We start from the raw sequence: 22,843 nt of genomic DNA, 5'->3' as shown, positions 1-22,843 counted from the left end.
GTATTGACTGTACCTACCATCATGGTAAACTTTGAAAGTCGAAGGCCCGACAGCAGCGGGTTGAGCTCCTCGCCGCGGGCCTTCAAGCTCCGCGCAATGTCCTCTGGCGTCGCCCACTGGCCTGCATCTCCTCTGCCTGTGCAAGAAACTCTGCCTGTGCGACCGTTTCTTGCACAGGCAGAGGAGATGCAGGCCAGTGGGGCGACGCCAGAGGACATTGCGCGGAGCTTGAAGGCCCGCGGCGAGGAGCTCAACCCGCTGCTGTCGGGCCTTCGACTTTCAAAGTTTACCATGATGGTAGGTACAGTCAATACGATCTAGGTTGGTGGGGGCGTAGTCGGCTGGGCGCTGGGGGCGGGATGGGCTGTGGTGGTATTCCCAGGTTCCCAGGTTCCCAGGTTCCCAGACACTTGGCACGCCTTTACCATGCCTTTACCATGCCGATTCCTTTTTTGGCAGGAGACGACGCGCAGCCTTCCGCTCCACCACCACACCCATCCACCCACCCCTCACCCGCTCCCCCTCTCCCTCCTTCTGGATCACCCCCCAAAGAAACACACACATATACACACACACACATATATACACACAAACACAACCCCACCCACCCACCCACCCACCCATACACACACACACACACACACACACACACCTGCAGGTAGGCGATGACGCTGCCGGCGTTGAAAAGGCTGCCCCGTGTGAACAGGTCGGGGTTGTGAGACAGTAGACGGAAGAAGTCGCGGCGTGTCACGCCATAGGCGGTCAGGACTGTGTTGGGGGTTCGGGGGCGGGGTGGGTTGGGGCGGGGGGAGGGCGGTGCAACTGGGCAGTGTGCGTGGGGCGTTACCAACGCCCGAGCATTGAAGCGGCAAACCCAGCTCGCACACTGCTGGCCTCACACAGACGCTCCCTTCCCTCCTTCGACATGACGTCATCGCCACACAGCAGCACACGGCCATCGGAGGCACTCACAGCTGAGCCATCCCTCCAGCGGCACGCACAGCAGCTCGGGATGCCCGTTCACAAGCGTTGCAACGCGCTGTCGGCTGTTCAACGTCGCAAGAGTCGCGAGCGATGGCTCCGCGTGCGCCGCGAAGCTGTGAAGTGAGAGCAGCTGTGGGTCAATCGAGGATGGCGAGATGCCCAGCGACTCGAGATGCTCCGCCACACCGACTGGCAGTGCTGGCGGGATCGCGTCTGCAGCTGTTGCTGCATACTGTTCCGATGGCTGAGATGGTGATGATGGTGGGTATTCAGGCGATCGGGTCCCCGACGCGGCCCCAGGGCGCGTGGAGGGGTGGGCCTCCCAGGACGTCGCGTGTGTGACGAGTGCGACCCTTCCGCGGGAACGCCTTTCGGCGAAAGCCGGGCCAGCCCATTGTCGCCGATGCCCAGCAAGTCTAAGTCTAGCTGCTGATAGCGAGATGTTGTGCAGATCGGCAACTGAAGTGTGGCATCGCGGCGGCCCGCTGGCCACGCGCATGCTCGCGAGAACCCTATTTATAGCGACAGTCGTGAGCGGGCCCCAGATCAGGCAGCCGTTGCTATTCTGCGCAACGTCATTTGATTTAAAGCATAAATATCGACTAGGAATTCATTTCAACTCAGTCTTCAGTTTGCTGCGCTCGCAAGCAGTGATGCAAATTCTGGGGGTGGGGTTCCAGCGTGAAATAAATTGTGTAAAATCCTTATTATGCAGACTTCGCCTGCAGTCAAGTGCCAGAGCACGATCCCGCCAGCACGAACCCCAAGCTGCACTTCCCCTGGGGCAACCGTCGATAGGCGATAGCACCCTGAGCAGGTGCGCAGCTGAGCCCCATTTTGTGTGCCAGTATGCATGACATGAACGCCTTGAGCGCATGGGGCACCTGCACGACAAACACATACATGATCCCCACCCAGGAATCCGGCGCACACACACCATCCTCTTGCAATGTCGCGACCAAGGTCGCGACGCCGCGTTCATACACTCATCACCTCGATTACAGTATCCTGACTGACCTGCTTTCTTCTGCATATGATCACAAAGGACGCTGTAGCCGACTAGGCTTCGTGCAAGCATATGAAGATGAGGGGCCAACCAAGCATGCTACTGTAACCACCGTACTATGCCGACATCATGCTGCTCGGAGCAGCGGAGGCTGCCCATTGTAGCCTTCCATAACCACGGCTCGGCGTCTTCGGGTGCTGGGACTGTCCACCGACTGGCTACTGTAACCACCGTACTATGCCACATCATCTCGCGCCTCCTTCACAAACCACCGCTAGCTCGTGCATCCTAGCTAGCTTGCGAATCCTCATCATTTATCGGGCTTTAGGCAGGGGGTTGGGCTCGGGGCCGCACACGGCCTCTGGCCACTGCCGGCCCCAGTGGCGGTACGTGTCGCACACGGTGTACACAAAGTCATCCACTTCCGAGCCTCCCGGGCAGTTCACCCTGCAGCAGCCAGGCACAAGCACGCACGCGGCAGCACGTGGCGTGGCGCAGAACGCGTTGGTCAAGATCACGGGGGACTTGTACAAGAGTCAGTCAGCAGCCACCCGTGGCCGGCAGTCCCGTTGTTTCGCCCACCACGCACACGCCCTGCCTCGCTCCCAGCAGCAGGCCAGGGTATATGCCTACGGCCTTGCACAGCCTCGCAGACCAACAGCTCCCGGGCAACCTTCTCCTCCATTGGAATTCGGCCCAACCGCCCAACTGCAACAACGCGCTGCAGTCCCCCAGCCGCTACAGTAGCTAGCAGAAGCTAGCTAGCAGCAGGGGCAGGCAGGCAGGCAGGCACGCACGCACGCACCCGGTAACGCGGCACACCCAATCAATACGCTCGCTCACTCACCACTGGTCGTCATCGCGGGTGCAGCGGTACTCGCCGTTGACGAACACGGTGGCGCTGACGGAGGCCTTGTGGCGCAGCGCCTCACGAGCCGAGTTGCGCAGCATAGGCACTGGGTCGGGGCCGGACCAGCAGGCTTTGGTCAGCTCGGCGCGCTTGCCGAAGAAGCCGGCCTCCTGTGTTTGTGTTAGGAAAGCGTGATTGTGCCAGGGAGGCATGATGAAGTACCGTAAGGGGCAAGGTGAAGGAGGGAGGGGGGAGGGGGGAATATACGGAGCAGGCAGGCAGAGGCGAGGCAGTAGTGGTGTAGGGCCGTGGGGCGCTAACTGGACGCGCGCTTGAGCGCACTGGGCCTAGCTACCGGTATACACACCTCGCCGTACTGCTCACCGCAAGTAGCCCTGCAAGATCCCTAATGAATGGCAAGGTGAAAATGTATGCTACGGGCGAGGTGGGAGTTTTGTCCAAGCACGCACCTCCAGGCATTTGTTGGCGAGCGAGAACTTCCCAAGGTCCTCATACTCCCGGTTCTGGCACCTGCGCATTGCCGGTCATCAGAAATAAGCGCGCGGCTGCGTCAGCAGTTTGTACGGACACCAGCCCGCATGAATGCGGGAGGCGGCTGTGTATGTGTGTGGGCGTTGGCTTTGCTTGCCCGCCTCGGCGTGCAGCAACTTGGGTCTTGCCAACTGGCGGGGATGGTTGGTTGAGTGCGTCCCATCCACCGACCGGGATGCGTCCAGATCCACCAACCACTCATCTGGATCCAGCCTGTTAAACTCCGAATCCAAATCCACTACCGCACTAGCTGGAACTGCCCATCCACCCGCTCACTTGATGAAGTCCCAGGCCCGCGTCCACGGGTCCAGTCCGGTCTCGGCCGGGGCCTGGCGGCTCCAGTACTGCGCGCACAGCTGCTGCGCGTTGCCGGCGCACTCCAGGTCGCCGTGCTTGCAGATGACGCCGTACGTGTGCTCCTTGGTGCTGTTCACCACCTCGGCGATGTAGATGAGCCGGATGTTGGCGATGGGGTGAACCCTGCACGTGCAGTGCACGTGCACACGCATGCGCGCATGCATATTGGATGCAGATGAGCGTGCATGCATGCATGTGCGTGGTTGAGTGTGCCAGCAGGGTTGGCAGACGGACTGGCGAAAAGGGATACGATGGGTTGTCGCTGTCAGGCCCGTGCCCAGGCCTCAGTCCACAGGTATGGGTCTGGATCCTGGAACGAAGTGCGGGAGGGGGCCTCGCTCCCCCGTGCGCATGCCTGCTCTTACTTCCATCACGCATGACAAACCACAATTCACGCACCTGGCCAGTACTTCGTCCATGACAGCCTCCGCCGCCCTGTGTACGCAAGTGTGCACACGTGATTTGGTTGTACACATGTCACGCATAACAAGGGGGTGGGGTGGGTTTCGGGCTATGCAACAGGTACACGGGCACGGCAGATGCCACGACAAGCCAAGGATAAAGGCCAGGGAGGTCATGCACAGCACGGTTCGCGGCACCCAGGGACGCCGAGCAGTGGGGCCTGGACGTGCCTTCTATTGTGCCAAACTGGAGATGGCAAACGGGCTTGGGCTACCGCAATTTGGCTCTACCGCGCGCGCGTGCGTGTGTTTCGTTGGTTTCACACTTTCATTTTCGCCAGACTGGTACAAAAGCCGTGCATCGGTGCCATGGTACAGGGTGAGGGGCAGGTTGGCGTAGTCCCGTACCTGTAGTGTGCACCGAAGCCGTGCATCGGGCTTCTGTTGCTTTTCCAGCGTGGCTCTGGCCCGCACCGCCCCTGATCCCCCTCCCAGCGCTGACCTGCACCGCTGTCCGTCTTTTCAAGATGTCGAGGCATCGCGCACCCACCTGGCATCGGGGCACCGGCTCATGACTGCCAGCAGAATTTCTACGCGCCGGCCCCACCAGCCAGGGTCCGTTTGGCCGACCGCCGTGCCATCGTCGTGCGCATAAGTAGCGGCTGATTCAATGACCGAGACGTCGCTAACTGCAGTTTGCAGCTTCCGTGCGGAGGCCAGCGCCAGGCCGAGCAGTAGCGTTCCGAAGCAGCGACGCAAGTCTTGCGACGACATGGCGCGGCTTTTCAGGTTGCGTCCTATAGTTCCGAAAACAGCCCAAAGAAATAGTCATATGCAGAATGCTTCATGAATATCAAATTGGCGGGAATCTCTCAAAGCCGGCACGCATCCATGCGAGCGAGGCCAAAGTGGCACGTGCAGCCCACTGGCTTAAAGCAATGCATAGAACCTAATCTTTACAGGAAATCCTACTCAACCCATTACGGCTGATATGGCAAAGTAGTGGAACTGGAAGCGGTTGGTGCCGATGCATGTTGACCCGAACCTCGGGCCCCCACGCTGCTATACTCCTTGCCGCTGCGGTCCCGCCGTGTCCCTCAAGTGCCGCAGCTGTTACGGCATCCCCTGTCTTAGATTCGCCAAGTGCGGCCGTGGCAAGGCCTGCCATGAGAATAGCCCGCCCCTGCCGTACAAACCGCCGGCAAATCCAAGGGCAAATCCTACTTCCCACCCATGTCGGCGTGAAAGGCGTGAATGTACAGCTCGTCAGCTCCTTTACAGTTTGCAATAGAGTCCTTTGAGGCCTAGCTTGGGCCGGGTGCGCTCTCATACCGCTGACGTTTACGCTGCCGGCTGGGCGGTCTACCTTGTCAGTTGTCGACGTGCACTCCTTGCCCGTCGCTTTTACAACTACCGGACTTGCTGTGGAAACAAAGGGAAAGCCCGCACAGGTCTATATACATGCCGCCATGCCCCCCCCACAGCAGTCGATCCTCTCTCCAGCACACGCAAGCTCAGGCAGCTAGATGTGTCCGCCTACACTGCTACACAAGCTTTCGTGTGCACCCACCCTTATGCAAACGATACAGTGCAAACCGTACATTGGGGTTTGCCTTGGCACCGCCCACACCATCACCAACACCACACAACGACGAGGGTCCAGGAACACCCCACTGGGGGCATCTCCGGCAAAATTAGAACTTAGAAGCAACATGTGCGTAATCCGAACAAACCGTTGGGTAACAGCAAGGACGCCCCGCAGCGCAACCACGACACACACTTGCAATCACGATGGTAAACACGCCTTTCAAACACGATCGAACGGTGCGCGCGCCCATGGGGAATGCTGCTGAATGAAGGCCTGGGCTGCTTGCGCATTTACTTGGGGGGGGCTTGTTAAGCATTTACTTGCGCAGGCCGGGCTGGGGGCCGCAGATGTCCTCGGGCCAAACGTAGCTGATGCGGCGGTAGGCCTCACACACCGACAACACAAAGTCGTCTGTGTCCGCGCCGCCGGGGCAGTCGACCCTGCAGCCAGGCACACACACCACGCAAACACACACTCAGGAAAAAGCTGATGGGGTAGGACCACCACGGGAACTTTCGGGTTTCGAGGCCACCGCATTCGTTTGCCTCCACAACCTCCTGCCCTCACCCCAAGACACCACCGCACCCGCGCCCCACCCCAGCCACCCTAGACCCCCTCGGTTGGATTGCTTTGGGTTCTGGAATGAACTTCGCCCCCCTCCGCTCTATTGCATTGGGTTTGGGCTGGTATCTACAAACCCCTCCCCCCCACTCCCCACCCCACACACAAACACACACGCGCGCGCTCACCACTGGCCGCCGTTGCGCGTGCAGCGGTACTCGCCGTCGATGAACACAGTGGCGCTGACGGAGGCCTTGAGCTTCTCCGCCTGCCGCGCCGAGTTGCGCAGCATCGAGCGCACCTCGGGGCCCGACCAACAGCCGCGGGCCAGGTTGGCACCGGTGGCGGTGAATCCCGCCTCCTGCGCTTGCGTGTATGGGTTGGGCGGGTTGCGTGTTTTTCCGTGGCGGGTGCTCTCTTTGGCGGTTGCTTTGCGAGTGTTCCTGAGCGATTGTAAAAATGACACGGCTGCCGCGCCTTTGGCCCATGCACATGTGTCGAATGCCCGAAACCCCGCGCTTTCCTCTCCTTTCTTCACACACCACACCTGGAAGCACTTCTCCGCCAGGGCCTGCTTTCCAATGTCCGCGTACTCCTGGTTCTGGCACCTGCGCCGAGTTTGGAGTATGTGATCAAGTGTTAGCTTCGGCACATGTGCCGGCAAGCCAGCAGTAATGTGGGATGGGCGGTGGTATGGGGCATGTGGTTCAACTGTTCGGTCGCAAGGATGACACTGCCACGGCGCCACCTATGTCAATGCCCACCTGCAGACCTGAGGTTACTTGCACCATCCCAGTATCGAAACACATACACACATCCCCAACACACAACACACACACGCACGCATACACACATCCCACACACATCAAACACACAACACACACACACACACACAACACACACGCACACACACGCACACACACAAACACCATTGACACGCACACACCAAACACACACACGTGCCCAGCTCACATGAGGAAGCGCCAGCCGCGGGTCCACGGCTCCTCGTCGTGCTCCGCCGGCCCCTGCGCGCTGTACTTGGCAGCGCACAGCTGCTGGATGTTGCCGGCGCACTCGATCTCGCCGTGCTTGCACACGATGTCGTACGGCGAGCTTTTGTTGAAGGTGCCAATGTACACCAGGCGGATGTTGGCGATGGAGTGAACCCTGTGTGTGTGTGTGTGGCGGTGTGTTGCAGGACTAGAAACGACACGTGTTTGGGTGCCCCCTGCCCCGGACTAGTTCAGTACTGTGCCGCAGGCGTCTTCGCATGCGCTCAAGCCGGGCGCGAATCCCACTACCCACGGTGTTGAATCTGATTCCGCCATCTCACGCATCACACCCACCTGGCCAGCACCTCGTCCATGGTGGCCTCCGCCGCCCTGTGCAAGTGAGCCAGGGGAGAACATCGTGACCAAGGGTTTCTTAGGCGGGTTCGAAGCCATGCAGGAAGCTGGAATCTCGCAACCCACAGCACCAATAAGCATAGTGCAAACCCACCTGGCATCGGGGCAGCGGCTCATGACAGCCATCAGAATTTCGATGCGGCGGCCGCGGGAGGCGACATCGATGGCGCCAGAGGCATCCGCCGTTGACGTCGCGTGCTGCAGCGAGCTCGCTCCACTGGCGTCAGCTGCCTGAATAACTGAGACACCACCAGCCTCACTGGCGTGCAGCTTGCGCGCCCCCGCGAGCGCAGCCAAACCGGCGACCAGCAAGCAAATGCACAGGTTTCGCGCCATGACTGTTGCTGTATGTTGGTCCTGGGTTTGCCTGGACCCGCTGTGTACAAATTGTATATCGCTGCTTCATCAGCATCGCTAGCTCAAGATTCGCTCCTGACCTCGTGCGAACTTGCCGCGCGCAGCCAGCAGGCCAACAGCTGCACGTGCCGACCAGGCTGCCTGTGGCGTGACCGCTGCGCCCACGCCCGGGATGACCCTCCATCGCTGCCCCTGAACGACAGCTGGCGGGCAAGAGGGCGCAGGGTGCCGCAGGGCGGCCGCATCCGTTGACACCGCTGTGGGGCGTTTCCTCGGCGGCGTTCCGGGGGCGGGTGCCAGTTGCATGGGGGATCGAGGGACGCATTTTCTTTTTCGCAAAGCTGCTGAGGGGATGTGTGGCGCACCGGCGCTCCTATGGGCAAAGCAGGGGCCAGGGGGTTCTTTGCCAAGTTGCAGTATGATAGACCGTTGTGGCTGCTGGTTGCGTGTGCTAGTAGGCCCACGCGGGTACCACTCCGGCAAGTCCCTAGGGACTGCGTGTGTCCAATGCCCTAGACTGCCGAAATGTCATCATGTGACATATAATAAGGTCCCTGATTGATTTCCGGGCACAAACTCGAGCGGGAGCCGAAGTCGAAATGCTAAATGTCGCGCTCGCCAGGACTTACTGGAATTTGCCCTACGCAGTCCGGATGACATCTATCGGTGAACCTTAGTCGACGGCACTAGATACAGGCCCAAAATACCGCCTATGCGAGATATGGGCTCTGGTCAATTTCGCGACTTGAGCCCTGACCAACATGTTTTGTCCTCTGCCGAGCGCTAATGCCCACTAATGATGTAAGTTATGTACCTACAAAAAGGCGGCGTCTAAATATTGAGGTAGGATTTGCCTCGGGCGACTCCCAGAGCCCCCCGAGCGTGCGGGTTTGGCTAGGAGCATGCACCCCCCCGGACAATTGTGCACATAACTTTTTGATGCCTATTCTTTTTACAGTGTCGATTGCGTATCCTGCATACACTGTGCGTACGCTATCCATCACGCTATCACGCTTTTAGTTTTCACGACGAAAATATTTGCGTGTCCCACTGCACACCCCATGCACGGCTGCAGCCGTACGGCCTTTCAGGTTTCATCTGCTCAGCTCCGCACCATAGTAACCGTATACTACACAACGAGATGAAGCCGTAGGTATGCTGGCGGCCTGGTCAGATGATACCTGTTGGGTCTACCAGGCTGTCAAAGTTTGGACACAGCAAAAGACCAGAGTGGTACCCGCGTGAGTAGGCCCGGGCCTGCGGTGCTTTGGATGCGCGGGCGCCGCCGCCGCCGCGGGTGACGGCGCTGTATGAATCCCTGCAGGTCCATGTTACAAGTACTGTGTTTGGTGTGAACGCACGTACGCCGACGCTTGCGCATTACAGCACAGTACAGTATTGAGAGGGCCTGCGGCATCTTGCCGTGACCGCATGAATCCATCATCCATCAGAGAACTTGAATCTCCACGGCTCCACCTCGCTTGCGCTCCCAACCCACTCCGCCACGCAACCCCAGCTCCGCAAGCCCGCGCCAACGGACCGTCCGCACGCGCCCATCACGGCACTGGTGTGCCAGTCGCTGATGCACGCGTAGGCACACACACACACAGACACACACGCATGCACACACACGCACACGCACACGCACACACACACACACACACACACGCATACACACACACACACACACTCACACACACACACACACACACACACACACACACGCACACACGGGGCAGTACAGTGCACGCCTTCAACAAGACGGCAACGGCCATGGTCATGGCAGCTCCCGCGTTGCATTCTTTATCTGTCGCCAAGCCCCACTCCAGCCGTCAAGCCCCTGTCCCAACCAACATCAAGCAACACCACCGTCAATACCATACTGCCATACTACACACCTGTGCCATGATATAATAACAATAACATGAGTACAAGGACACGTGTCACCAAAATCCAGTACCCTAGCAATCCAACTTCTAATTCTCCAGCCGGAACGTCACGAACTTGAGGTAGCGCAGCTCATCCGCCGCGGCGGGGTAGGGGTGGTCCGCTGGCTGCCCCCCCACACCCAGCACGTAGCCCTGCCGCCGCGCCTTGCCCAGCGCCTCATCACATATCTGCACAGGCAGGCAGGCCGGGTTGGGGTTGGGGATGGGACGTGGTGTTGGGATGGGGAAAGATGGTCCAATGGCACCCTCTTCCAGATTCCAGACTCTAGACCCCCTTCTCCTGCACCCTCTGGCAAGCACACACGCAGCACTGCGCCGCTGTCCAGAGGCCTGGGCAGGCGATGCGGTGGCGCGCTATGGTGTGGTGTGATGTGGTGTGGTGTGATGTGATGATGTGGTGCCACTTCAGAAACCTACTCGTGGGGCTCGTGCAATTGACCCCATCCCACCCTCACTGCCCAACTTGTCTGTCCCCACCCACTCCACCGCGCCCATCCGCCGCCCTCCTCCCCTCGTCCCCGCCTCCCCTCCTCTGAAGGTTATACGTGGAGCTTGTACTGCGTTTCTGGGCTGGGCGATTTTCCTTACTTGACTCTTGGGGCTTCTTGGGCTCGAGCACATAATCCTCCCCCCCTCCCCCTCCTCCTCCTCCTCCCCGACTCTCCCCTCCCCACCTCCCCTCCCCCCCCCCACCCCCCACACCTCCCCTCCTCCACTCCCCCCCTCCTCCCCACCCACCCACTCCCCTCCCCACCCACCCACTCCCCTCCGCACCTCCATGAACATGGCACTGTCGATGTGGCTGCTGCATGACGCCAGAGCCAGTGTGCCGTGCGGCGCCGTGACGGAGGCGGCGGCCGCGAACAGCCGCGTGTAGCTGGCCTTGGCCTTCTCCACCGCCTGGGGGTGGGCAGAGGTGTGTGGGGGCGTCAGGGGGTTGGCAGGTGGTAGTGAGTGGTGATTCACGATGGTGGTGGTAGACTGCAATCGCTAGCGGGGACGTTGCGCACCGCAAGCAGCCCGAGCATGTCATTTGTGCACGTGTTTCACGCTGTAATATACTTTATGTCTGTGTCTGTATGTTTTGTGTGAGTGTGCGCGCGTGTGTGTGTGTGTGCGTGTCCGTGTGTGTACGTGTGTATGCTCTCGTGGTGCTACGGTAGTAATACCGGTGCCTGCGCGCACCTGTTTGCTGGGCGCGAAGGAGGGCGGGTCGATGATCACCACCTCCCACTTCTCCCGCGCCTTACCCGCCCGCTCCAGGAACTCGAACGCGTCCTCCGCCGCCGCCACATGCCGGGACGGCTCCAGGCCGTTCAGGGCCCAATTGGCGTCTGCAGGCGGGGAAGGCGGGGCCGGGCGGGGCAGGTGGTAGGGTTTCCAGGGTTAGGTTAGCACACACATACAAAGAGAGAGCATTTGTGGCCACCGCCCTCCCGCTGCACGGCAACCGCCTCCTCCACCGACGCCACTTTGGTTCACGCCTTTTGCGCGCCGTGCCCCGCAGCAGCCGGCCACACGCTCGCCGGCCACACGCTCCACACACCCGCCGGTTTAGTTGGGGCTGCTATCTACAACTCCCCCGCCCACCGCCCACCAACCGTACCGTATGCAATCCACACACGCCCATACTTCGCGCCCTCGCGGCCTGTCCCTCTTGACCAGCACCCTTCCCTCCTCATCCCACCCACCCACCGTGCCCACCCACCCACCCACCCACCCACCCACCCACCCACCCACCCACCCACCCACCCACCCACCGTGCCCACCCACCCACCCACCCACCCACCCACCCACCCACCCACCCACCCACCCACCCACCCACCCACCCACCCACCCACCCACCCACTCACCCACTCACCCACTCACCCACCCTCCCTCCCACCCACCCTCCCACCTACCCGCCCACCCACCCACCCACCCTCCCCTCCTCCCACCCACCCACCCACCTGCGAAGCTGAGCGCGGCCTTGCCCACATCCACTGTGGTGACGTGGCTGGCGCCGCCCACGCCCGCATACACACTGAAGCCGCCTGGGGGGTGGGAAGAAAGGGAGCGGCAAGTGCCGGTGACTTGAAATGAAGTGAAGAGAGGAAGAGAGGGCAGGAGACGTAGGGAAGGGGGGGGCGGGACCGTGTAAAACCCATACTTGTGGTGACTGGGCCGCGGGAGTGCAGCTCCCATGCGAGGCGAGGCGGGGCGCCATGAATGCCCATGACCAAACGCCGCAGCCCCAGCTCCTCCCTTCCACACACCCTTCCATACGGTGACAAATGCCTATCAGGATATCATTCCCTGCTTTTGCCTTGCATACACCCCTGCTCCCCCCTTCCAAACGGTACGCCCTCGTGTCCACACACCAGCCCCCAGCCCCCCATCGCGGCCTCACCGGGCCCCTGCACACGAGGACACACACGCGGACACACGCCGCGCCTCACCCGTGTACCCGAACACGTTGAGCACCCTCTTGTTGTTGGACAGCCGCCGGATGAAGGCGCGGTTGTCACGCTGGTCCAGGAAGAACCCTGTGGGTGAGCGGGTGGGGTGGGGGGGGGCGTGGGAGGCGGTAGCTAGGTAGGAGGCGCGGCGGTGGTGGTGAAGCCAGCTCATAAACAGCCACCGCACCACCAGGCATTGCTTGGCGCGCCCTAGTTGCACCGCACCAACCGCACCATGCCCCAACGGGCTTAATCACGCAGTACACCCCGCTCCACGCGCGCCACACCGCACACGCACACCCCGCGCCGCACCTGTCTTCTGCCCCTGCACGATGTCGGCCTGGAACTGCACCCCGTTCTCCACGAACCGCGCCGGCCGCTCCGCGCTGGGCGCCACCCCCGCCAGCAGCCGCCCGCGCTCCTCCTCCTCCTTGACGCCGCTGGCCGTCCTGTGGCGGTCGCGCGGTTGGTTAGATGATTGGTAAGCTGCTGAAACATGTGCTTTGGTGGTGGTTGAGCTGATGCGGCGAACTAGTGTGCAGCAGATAGCTTTTACACACATTCGGGATCCTTTGGTTACAGCATTCCGAGCCATTGCTGATTCTCCACCGCAGCACAGCGTGCTTACCGTATGCGCCCGGTACCAGTACTGTTACCACACCGCCATTGCCCCCCCCACACACACGCCCGCAGCTAGCTACCTGTACTTCATGTACACGGTGGCCAGCCGCCCCGCCAGCCGCTGCTGCAGCCAGGCGGCCAGGCCGTTGGCGTTGTAGAAGGCCTCAGCGCCTGTGTGCATGGCGGGTGTGCGTGGCGGGTGTGAGTGTGTGGCGGGTGTTTGCGGGTGTGCAGGTGTGTGCGTGTGCGGGTGTGATGGTGGGTGGCATGGTGGTGGCGTTGGCGGTGGTCACCGCTCGTTGTCAGGGCTTTTGCAGGGGAAGAAGCGCAGGGACAGTGACGGGCCGGGCGCCAACGCCGCAGTGTGCAGGTCAATGAGGTCATGCATGAAGCATACCGTTTTTGGTCCACCCCACCGATTGCCCCGGCGTACATGCGCTGCAACCCCACACCGCGCCCCAACCAACCGCCGACACTCACCTGCTCCGTCCAGCTTCACAACCGCCGAGTCGTTGTATACATCAACCACCAGACCTGGAAGCCCGTCGCCCTCGCCGTTGATTAACCGAAACCCTGCATAACGATTTGGGTTGTACAATTTATAGTCGATCAGCCGCACGGCATTAGTAGCCAGAGCGGCACTGACATCCACCAACCGATATCGCCCCTCCAACCCAGATCCAGAGTGTCCCCGCTCCAGAGCTGGCCGCCAACACAGACAAAACCACCGCCAGCACCGCCACCCGACGTGACTGACTGGTGCTGCGCCGCCGCCGCCGCACCGTTGGTTTGGTCGAACGGCGCAAAGAGCGCATCCCGCAGCGCCGCCGCCCGTCCCAGCCGCGCCGCGATGAGCGACTCATCCAGCTTGTCCTTTTGCTGCGACAAACAGCAGGTATGGTGCCATGTGCATTCATATTACGGTATAGTGTAGCATATGTTGTGTGGTGTTAGGTGTGGCATGTGGACCCACCGTGTGGTTGCACGGCACGAATGGACAGACACGGGGCGTCATTGCGTGAGGAGTGCCCAGGTGAGGACACCACGCAAACCGCCGCTGCACATGCACCAATTCGTCGCCACGCCACCGTGTGATGTGTGGCAAGTGTGTGCGTGTCCCTCAAAGGCCCCCCACCCCCAGCAGACCGAGTCGACTCCCAACGCACGCGTCCCTGGCGCTCGCGCCCGCGCCCGCGCCCGCACCTGTCTTCATGTCCATGCCAGCACGCTGCCATACCCCATCCTTGCACACACACGCGCACACCCGCACACTCTGTCTTTGCGCTATGTGTTCCTTGTACTCTTTGAACACACGCGCACACCCGCCCACGCGTGTGCGCACACGCCCATGGTATGACCCCCACTGGCTGCTCCTGCTGCGGCGCCGCCCTCAATCCCAACACCCCACCATTTGTCTTTACACCTTTTGGCATTGGCCGCCACCGGTGCACTCACCAGCGCAAAGGTGCGGAACGCCAGTTTGGAGGCTGGGTCGTAATACCCCTTGGCCAAGATTTCGCCGTCCGCGGTTTTGAGCAGAGCCAGGGAGCCCGCGGGCGCGCGCGGCAGCTCTCTCAGCACCTGGGTTTTTAATTGGTCAGGGGGATCCAGGGGCGTTGCCGAGTTATGAGCTTGGTGTAGGGGGGCAATGGTATGAATGAGTCGGGGGGCGTTGCGGTAAGCTGCGTGTGAGGTGAGTGAAGAAATTTCGCCTAGACAGAGAGAAAGCCCCACATCTCTTCCTGTACACCCCAGGCCTGTTACCTAGCGTGGTTCAGTGCTAAAGAATCGAGCGGGCCTCAATGCTGCTGTGGGCCCGGGCCCTGGCGGCCTTACCTCAGGGAAAATCCATGGGTGGCCTCGCTTCACTGACCGCACGCGGTCCTTTGCTAGCACCAGGTGCACAGGCTTCTCGTTCACAAGGTTGATGAGACTCATGGCCGTCAGCCTGCTGTGAACTTCTAAAGTGGCGCGTCCGCGCCGCAGCTGCCGCCGAGCTGCTCAGGGGGATAGTGCAGCTCAGCCAGGCACAGCGGCACTCGGCGTGGCGATGTCAGCTGTCGACCCGCCCACTCCGACGGCCACCCCTGGGCCTATAATCGATCCTCCGAGCCGTATATATAAGTACTGAAGCAAGGTATTTGGGCAAAAGCTTGCGGCGAGGGCAGTCGCGGAACTTGGCGGCTCGGAAGTGTGTTCGTGTTGGGTCGGCACAGCAATTCAATTGGCAAAGACGTATTATATATGTGAATATGGATGTGTAGCAGGGGCGAAGATTTATTGACCGCATGCAGCACAAAGTCAAGAATGCAAGTGCAGAACCCAAAGATAGCCAAAGCCAACGGTTAGCCTCTTCTGAAAGCCATAACCCTATCAAATATATAATCAATTCCATTGCGGTACAGAAGCTCGAGAACTGACGAATACTATTCCAGCTTCTTTCAGGACACACGAATTCTACCCTGTAAACTGGTAAAATGCCTTTAGGGGCGCTTCTAAACTCCACGATGCGCTGCGGCAGCACAGCGCTTCCCCTGCGACGGAAATGCTTCGTCGCGAGGGCGCCGGCGAGGTTCCGAGGGCCAATTCGTCAAGGCGCTGTCGTGGTAAGCGCTGTTATGCTAAGCTTGAGCGCCGGTCGTCTCTGGAAGCTCAAGGCGATGCCGCTCGGGGCCGCACACGCGAAGCAGTAGCCCCCCCCTCACAGCCCCACGGTTATGCCCCGAGTCCCCTGACACCGCCCCCGCATTCGCTGTGGCCCGCCATCGCCACATAACCCTCACCACAAAGACATGACCATGCGCACATGCACACGTGGCGGCCCCTCTCATCACGCGACCTTCTGCACTCAAGCACCACATACACGTGCCCTGCAGGTGCGGGCGTCCGCGGGCGATGGCTCCGCCCCCATGATGCCTGAGCCGGAGGGCCCGCGTGAGGTGTGTGGCGTGTGGCGCTGTGGAGGCGGGAGGAGTGTGGGGAATTAATGGGGCTGCTGGGCAATAGCGGGGAGGGGTCTGCGAGGCGGTGTGAGGGCGCAGCAGAGCACCACGGGCTGTACCGATAAGGGCTGCGGTGTCGGTGATTGAGCTGCGAGTGCGCGCCCGCGCCGGTTTCGGAACATGATGCTTCCTGCAAGCCCGTACTTCATCACGAATGGGGGGGTCTATATCGCGCACAAATGGAATGTTTCCATGCCCGCCGCCTTCCCCCCGCCCAACCCTGTCCCACACGGCATCGCACGTCGCTCACTCCACGACGTTTCTCCGCCGCTCAGCTGAGCCACCGCAACGGCCGCCCCCACACCCGCCAGCCCTCCCCACACCCCTACTCGCCCCCCTATACCCCCTCACATCAACCCACTCACACACGCAACCACACACCCACACGCAATTACACACCCACACCCACACCCAACAGATCTCCCTGACGCGGCGTGTGCCGGGTGTGGGCTACACCTTCATGCTGGCAGGCGCGCTCAAGATCATGACGGTGGGCTGGATCGCCACGTCGGCGCCCCGGGAGTGCGTGCGCACAGCCGCAGGTGGGGGTGGTGCGGGCGGCGGGCGTGGGAGCGAGTGCGTGTGTGTGTGCGTGTGTGTGTGTGTGTGTGCATGTGTGTGTGTGTGTGTGTGTGTGTGTGTGTGTGTGTGTGTGTGTGTGTGTGTGTGTGTGTGTGTGTGTGTGGTGTGTGTGTTGTTGTTGTAAGGGTAGCAAGGTTGGCGCTCAAGGTCGGCGTCGCATCGTTGGGGCTTCATGCGGGGCTCGCCGGCAGCGCCCGCGCCCAGCGCCCCGTTCCTGCTTCCCAGGGGCCGTCTTCAACCTGCACCGCGTGCGCGTGTGTGCCGTACCCATGTGCCCACGCTGCCCGCTGCACCGCTGCTCGCGCTTTTCCACTTCGTCGCTCACCCCAGCATCCCTGTGTGTGTATGTGCACGCAACCCCACCCGTGCCCACACTTGCGCTGCACAGGCCAGTACGCGCAGTTTCTGCTGCTCCCAGTGGGTCTACGTAAGTGCGGGGATGGGGGCCGGCAGGATCGGGCCAGTGGGGGGGGGGGCAGCCAGGGGCAGTTGGCTGCGGCAACGACACGGCCACGTGGGTGTAAGTTCTAGCTATGCGCTAATTCCGAACACTTGCAGACATTGCAATTTGGGTGAAAGGCGAAATTGCAACAAATGCAAGAGGCGTGTCTCATGCGAGTGGCGTGGTCCCGTCTCAAAAGAAACCACCTCTTCTGTGCCCATGCCCATCACAACACAGTGCTGTGCCTAATCGCCAAGAAGATTGTGGACGCGGGGTTGCATGAGAGGTGAGTCGCGCACACATCACTGACCTCTGGTTTGCTGGGAGGTGCCCGTTTGCCCTCCACCTGTTCCCAAACATACGGCATTGGATGGTCGCGAATCGGTCTGTTCCTTCTTGTCTTGTACTGGTGTTGCATTCAATAACGGCAACCTTCCTTCGGCCCCTGCTCCGCCCCGCCCCCGCAGCAAGCGCTTCATGGCCTTTGTGCTGGGCCTCACCGCCTTCGCCTACTTCGGCCTCTACCCCGTGCTGTACCGGTGGGTGGCTGTGGGGATGTGTGGCAGGGCGGTGGCTGTGGGGTTGTGGCTGGGAGAAGGTGGCTGTGGGAAGGTGGTTATGGGAGAAACGTCATGCGAAGCTGGGCGGCAAGTAGCTCCAAACGCACTCTTCATTACAGCTCCACTCCTTGAAATAATCACGATTGCAACTCCCCACCGCAGCTACGAGCCCAAGACCTACCACGCGCAGCAGCGGCTGTTGGAGGCCGCCACCCACCAGCCCGCCCGCAGCCCGTACCCGGAGGACGCGGCGTCAACCGCTGCCGCCGGCCGCAAGAAGTTCATCGTACAACGGCAGTTGGAGGGCGAGTACGACAACCGCCTGCCGTCGTACTACAGCCGCGCGCCGGAGATGCAGATGGCAGAGGTCAACGACCGCGTGGGGTCGCTGCCGGACGGCATGCTGGGGGCGACGGTTGGGAGTACGACAGCGGAGCGGCGGTTGCCCGCGGGTACGGCGGCGGTTGGGTCGCGCGCGCCGCGGCGTATGGCGGGCGCCAACGTGCCCAGCATGTACGAGACGCAGTCGCGGATACCCGGCCTGGAGGACTCCGACTTTTGAGTCGGGTTGTTGAGAAACGTAGTTTTTGTTTGGTGCGAAGGGTCAGCGCAAAGCCCGTGGTGCGTTGGGTGGGTGGGAAGATAGGTGGCATTGGGCCGGCATTGTGCAGGGGCAAGGAGTTGCCGAACTCAGCATTGTTGCAGGCCGCTCTGTTGCCCATGCCCGTGGCTTGGACAAGAACAATGCGTTTGCTCTGTGCGTAGTGCGTGCCGTGGCTCGACCCTGTAAACGGCTACAGCTGTAGCTGCGGCTGCTTGGCTATGTAGGCATGTAGGCTGTGGCACGTGCCGCGTGGCCAGACAGAACGCGCAGGGTGGGGCTGGACTGTTCTTAAGTTACAGATTTAATGGACGAGTCCTGCGGTGGCGATGGCGTGTTCTCTGAGGAGTAAGAGCACCGCAGCCGTAGATTAGGGTAGATGGTGGCAACGCGCAGACGCGGTGATTCCCGCGATACCTCTTGGTGCAACAGCGCCAGGAGAGTGGGTGTACTGCCGCTGAATGCCACTGCGAATTCTGTAGAGGCGCTCTTATGGTGGGCAGGACGCTCGTCGTGGGGGTGGCGACGACGGTATTCAAGATGCTTTGAACGATAACAATGCGAAGATGGCCTGATTTCCACGCACGTAGGCTGAAAGGCTGCGCCATTAACGGGCATGACGTGGGTGGTACGGCCGTACGGTGGTCGGGAGGTGGTCGTGTGTTTGGGCAGCCCGCTTACAGCTACTCGTAATACTGTACTGCTGGCGATCCGCGTCTGCAGGTCCCTATCACTGCTAGTGCCATCGCCACACCACGTCTTGCACCACGACGTATTTCCATGATCGTCGGTGCCTGGGCTGGGTGCAATTTTGTCTATCTGGCCGCAACTACATTAGGCACTTGCTTTGCCTTTTTCATGTCCCATAGACGTGTTGGCCACGTGCTCTGCAACCGGTTGCCTGACGCCTGTCCTAGATGTCATATCCGGATTCCGGTCACAATCGGCGGTTGCTCTAGGTGGCCCTCTCCAGCATAGACATCGGCACATTTTACAGCTTAAGTGGACATGGGTGGGCGAACCGACTGTGGGTCCCCATCCCACCCAATCGCGCGTCCGCGCGTGTGCCACTCCTCCAGGTCTCGTGTCGCTACGGCCTGCTACTCCCTTAGCCATGCAACACACGCTCATCAGGCTCACGCCACCGTCCGTACATTCAACACCTCCGCCTCTCGTTCGTGCCCCCGACCTCACACCCACGCACCCACGCGTTCTGTGTCCACGCCGCAGTTGTGGCCTTGGTTGTGACCTGGTCTACACACTCCTCTCACAGGATAATCCAACCGCTCGCAACCCTTTTTATTGATTTATATCGCCTGCGGCCGACTGCCCCCCCTACCACCGCTGCCAAACACGATGCATACCAGCCTGCCCTGCCGCTCACACGCCCTTCACCCCAGCCCGACAGGCCACACCAAAAGTGCTCACCAGCTGCCTGCTGCAGACTCTCCTAATAAACACGCACGACCTCAAAGGGTATCGGCATCGCGTCCGGCCGCTCAACCGACGCCGGCTCCTGCCTGCCCCTCCGCACTGCCCTCACTCACGCCCTCTCGCCCTCCCTCCGCCTGCCTGCGTGCCTCACACCCCTCACACCTGCCTGCCTCACCCCCCCTCACATCTGCCTGCCTCACCCCCCTCACCCCTCACATGCCGCCGTACTGCACGCCGATGGCACGTGTCTGGATCCGGTCGTCGTTGAAGACCTGCGTGTAGGTGTATGTACGGCAGTATGACGTGCGTGCATGTACGTGTGCACGAGGAACGGGAAACGCAGTGTACTGTATGTGTGTATGTGTGTGAATGCAAGCGTGTGAAGTATGCGTATGGGATCAAAGCTAGTGGTAGGAAAGGGTTCGGGCTAATCGCGAGAACACGCAAGGGTGGCCTGGCATGCATCCATCCCGTGTGCAAGCTGCTGGGCAGGCGGCCGCCCAGCACACACCCAGTTACCCACACGCGAACGCCACGCCCGCACCCCAACCCCCCTCCCTCACACCCCAACGCCCCTCCTGCCGACATACAAATCCCCGCCCGTTCCGCACACCGTGAACCCCCTCCATCACACCTCGGGTGAATGGCTAACCCCCCATACGTTGGGTTCGGTTTAGTTTGGGCTGGTATCTACAGCCGCCCCCCGCCCCGCCGGGTTGGTTTCATTTTCGGATTTCAACCCCGGATTTCCCCGCCCCTCCCGCCACCTCACCTGCAGGCTGGGCGCCAGGATGCGGGTGTAGCGGTCGAAGTAGAGCAGCTGCTTCAGGAACAGCCCGAACTGGGGGGCGGGGAAAGGTGGGAGGTGGTGGGGAGGTGGGTGAAGGTGGGGAGGAGGGGGGAGGTGGGGTTGTAGATACCAGCCCCCAATCAAACCGAACCCAAGGCCAAGAGCGATGAGGAGCGGGGGGCGGAGTGCGGTAGTGTAAACGGACGGGCCAGCAGGCGCGCGAGTCAAGGACGCAGCCTTGCCGGCCACCGCCAGCAGATACCCGAGGCGCCCTCCTCCGCCTTCACTGCCCTCCCGCATCAGCACCCACGCCCACAGCCACAGCCACAGCCACAGCCACAGCCACAGCCACAGCCACAGCCACACACACAAATCCCTCGCGCCCTCCCCTCCCCTCCCCTCACCTCCCAGCTCCCTCACCTCCCCTCCCAGCTCCCTCACCTCGCGCGGGAACTTGACGCCGTGCACCTCGCCGATGCGCACCAGCTGCACGAACAGCCGGTTGAGCTGCGCCTGGTCCACCTCCAGGGAGGCGGACATGGCGGCGCCGCCGCCGCCACCCGCCATGCGCGCTGTTGGTTATTGTAGGGTGGAAACAATGTTGTGCATGATGTCAATGGCACAATGTTGTACTTAATGTCAATGGGAGCAAACCGGTAATAAATAGCTGTGGTTTCCAATGCGATGGTCGCTGGCTTGCGCCTGGTCCGCCTCCAGGGAGGGGGCCATGCGCACCGCCTTGGCAACGGCATGTGCGCAAAGTGGCATGGCGCGGCGTGGCGTGGCTTGGTGTCGGTGATGTGTGAGGGACGCAGCAAACGAGTGCGCGCCCGACCATGCGTGGTGCGTGTTGTAAGGTGATGTCAGGCTACAGCGTGTCGATTGGCCGTGCCGAACGGCAACCGGGTCCGTCCATTGCCACCTTCAGTCCAACCCATTCCCTACCCCAAAAGAGTCTGGGTCTGACACTGACCCCCCGTCGCCGCTCCTGCCCCCCTCACCCGCATCCTCCCACCCACCCTCCGCACCCACATCCTCCGCACCCCCCCCCAAAACCCCCACCCACCCCATCCACCGTCTGCCCCGGGCGGCCCGCGGGTCACCACCAGGCTGCTGTTGATCTGTTCCAGCTCGGCGAAGAAGGCCTGAGGGCAGGAGGGAGGGGGTTACATTCATGATTAATTAAGAAGTGAAGGCGTGGAGGGGAAGGGAGATGGAGGGGGAGCAGTTGGAGGGAGGGGGAGCGGATGGAGGGAGGGAGCTGATCCTAATGCCATTTAGAGCACGAGCGGGGAGGGGGGAAGCGGTTGAGGCAGTTACTTCCAATCCCAAAGAAACCGAGATCCAGAACCCGAGACCAGTAGGTGGTGGTGGCGACGAGCTGTCGTCGGCCCCTTGCTTTTCATGTGCTGGCCCGCAATTGATAGGCAGAGACTTTGGCGGCCCCTTGCTGTTTTATGTTACCCACACCTACATTGACGCCCGTGTTCCAGATCCCTTACACGCCGTCCTTTTGTTCCGCCACCCCCGCCTCCCTCCTACCACACCTGCACTCAGCTACCCACCGCCTTCACCCCCAGGTTTGCTGCACATGCCCTCTTTGCTTCGCAAACACACACGCACCCTCTCCCCAATTCCTTGACATTGTCGAGCCAGTCGTTGGGCTCTCGTTGTTAGCCCCCCACTCCCTGCAGCGCTTCTGCTTCCTTATGGGATAGGTTCAGAGTTATGACCCCCCCCCACTCCCCTCCCCCCTACCTCCAGGTCGCGGGCGAATGCGGAGTAGTCGACGTCTGTGGAGCAGGCGCCGATGGTGGCCAGCGCCCGAGCCTGGGGAGGGAGGGAGGGAAGGGGGAGGGGCGAGGAGGAAGAGGTGGGAGGGGAGGGCAGGAGGGAGCGGCAGATAAGGGGGGAGGTGAGGGCCGAGGTGAGGGCCGAGATGAGGGCCGATGCACGCTTGCGCCGGTCTTTACCGTAAATACGGCCATCGTGCAAATTGTGCGTCGCATCCTCATGCGCTGTTATTGTTGTTTGCGGCCTCCTCATCATATTGCGATGCGACAGTAATATGTCCTAGCAGAGCCGAGGAGGACATATTACTGCTCCCTCCCCGAAACACACCCACCCACCCACCCACCCACCCACACGCTCTCCTCCTCGCTTTATTGCATTGGGTTCGGTTAGTTTCGGCTGGTATCTACTACCCTGCCTCCCCCGTGGACCTGTGGGCGCCGTTGGTCATCGGTACGCGCAACACCACGCCTGCTGTCTACTTCGCTACTTCTCTGTCCAATCCTTGCAACCCCCTCACCTGCCCTGCCCTGCCCTCCCGTCGCTCCCCTCCCCTCCCCTCCCCTCCCCT

At 61.3% G+C, this 22,843-nt stretch overlaps 6 protein-coding genes across 6 annotated transcripts in view; 1 reads left to right on the top strand and 5 right to left on the bottom strand.

Annotated features, from left to right (window-relative positions):
• Window positions 1-1,684, bottom strand: part of CHLRE_09g408051v5 (uncharacterized protein) — a 6,352-nt gene extending 4,668 nt beyond the window's left edge. The window contains exons 1-2 of the mRNA XM_043066215.1: window positions 973-1,684; window positions 653-768 (exon numbers count right to left, since the gene is read on the bottom strand). Coding sequence (XP_042921511.1) covers window positions 653-768; window positions 973-1,483 — 627 coding nt within the window. The 5' untranslated portion in view covers window positions 1,484-1,684. The remainder of the gene's footprint in view (window positions 1-652; window positions 769-972) is intronic.
• A 233-nt stretch (window positions 1,685-1,917) lies between these two features.
• CHLRE_09g408000v5 (uncharacterized protein) lies at window positions 1,918-5,124 on the bottom strand. Its single transcript, XM_043066214.1, has 6 exons — window positions 4,701-5,124; window positions 4,149-4,184; window positions 3,669-3,872; window positions 3,311-3,371; window positions 2,838-3,010; window positions 1,918-2,437 (listed from the first exon to the last, which is right to left on the bottom strand). The coding sequence occupies exons 1-6, from the start codon at window positions 4,922-4,924 to the stop codon at window positions 2,305-2,307; spliced, it is 831 nt and encodes a 276-aa protein (XP_042921510.1). The 5' UTR covers window positions 4,925-5,124; the 3' UTR covers window positions 1,918-2,304.
• Window positions 5,125-5,413: 289 nt separating this feature from the next.
• Window positions 5,414-8,864, bottom strand: CHLRE_09g407950v5 (uncharacterized protein). The gene is made up of 7 exons (XM_043066213.1): window positions 8,692-8,864; window positions 7,800-8,265; window positions 7,646-7,681; window positions 7,272-7,466; window positions 6,847-6,907; window positions 6,488-6,660; window positions 5,414-6,178 (listed from the first exon to the last, which is right to left on the bottom strand). Exons 2-7 carry the CDS (start codon window positions 8,039-8,041, stop codon window positions 6,055-6,057), a joined length of 831 nt encoding a protein of 276 aa, XP_042921509.1. The 5' UTR covers window positions 8,042-8,265; window positions 8,692-8,864; the 3' UTR covers window positions 5,414-6,054.
• Window positions 8,865-9,002: 138 nt separating this feature from the next.
• CHLRE_09g407900v5 (uncharacterized protein) lies at window positions 9,003-15,284 on the bottom strand. Its single transcript, XM_043066212.1, has 11 exons — window positions 14,907-15,284; window positions 14,526-14,651; window positions 13,853-13,949; window positions 13,551-13,643; window positions 13,151-13,241; window positions 12,762-12,898; window positions 12,450-12,536; window positions 11,961-12,044; window positions 11,197-11,345; window positions 10,786-10,911; window positions 9,003-10,179 (listed from the first exon to the last, which is right to left on the bottom strand). The coding sequence occupies exons 1-11, from the start codon at window positions 15,006-15,008 to the stop codon at window positions 10,039-10,041; spliced, it is 1,233 nt and encodes a 410-aa protein (XP_042921508.1). The 5' UTR covers window positions 15,009-15,284; the 3' UTR covers window positions 9,003-10,038.
• Window positions 15,285-15,444: 160 nt separating this feature from the next.
• CHLRE_09g407850v5 (uncharacterized protein) lies at window positions 15,445-19,190 on the top strand. Its single transcript, XM_001697632.2, has 7 exons — window positions 15,445-15,676; window positions 15,947-16,009; window positions 16,491-16,614; window positions 17,043-17,081; window positions 17,334-17,382; window positions 17,564-17,635; window positions 17,819-19,190. Exons 1-7 carry the CDS (start codon window positions 15,548-15,550, stop codon window positions 18,216-18,218), a joined length of 876 nt encoding a protein of 291 aa, XP_001697684.2. The 5' UTR covers window positions 15,445-15,547; the 3' UTR covers window positions 18,219-19,190.
• A 42-nt stretch (window positions 19,191-19,232) lies between these two features.
• CHLRE_09g407801v5 (uncharacterized protein) overlaps window positions 19,233-22,843 on the bottom strand; it is a 9,432-nt gene continuing 5,821 nt past the window's right edge. The window contains exons 10-14 of the mRNA XM_043066211.1: window positions 22,240-22,311; window positions 21,548-21,626; window positions 20,923-21,053; window positions 20,464-20,532; window positions 19,233-19,963 (exon numbers count right to left, since the gene is read on the bottom strand). Coding sequence (XP_042921507.1) covers window positions 19,904-19,963; window positions 20,464-20,532; window positions 20,923-21,053; window positions 21,548-21,626; window positions 22,240-22,311 — 411 coding nt within the window. The 3' untranslated portion in view covers window positions 19,233-19,903. The remainder of the gene's footprint in view (window positions 19,964-20,463; window positions 20,533-20,922; window positions 21,054-21,547; window positions 21,627-22,239; window positions 22,312-22,843) is intronic.

The sequence above is a fragment of the Chlamydomonas reinhardtii genome, chromosome 9 (assembly GCF_000002595.2).
Source record: "Chlamydomonas reinhardtii strain CC-503 cw92 mt+ chromosome 9, whole genome shotgun sequence".
Taxonomy (NCBI): domain Eukaryota; kingdom Viridiplantae; phylum Chlorophyta; class Chlorophyceae; order Chlamydomonadales; family Chlamydomonadaceae; genus Chlamydomonas; species Chlamydomonas reinhardtii.
The sequence above is the reverse complement of the archived record's forward strand: the minus strand, read 5'-3'. Positions and strand labels throughout refer to the sequence as shown.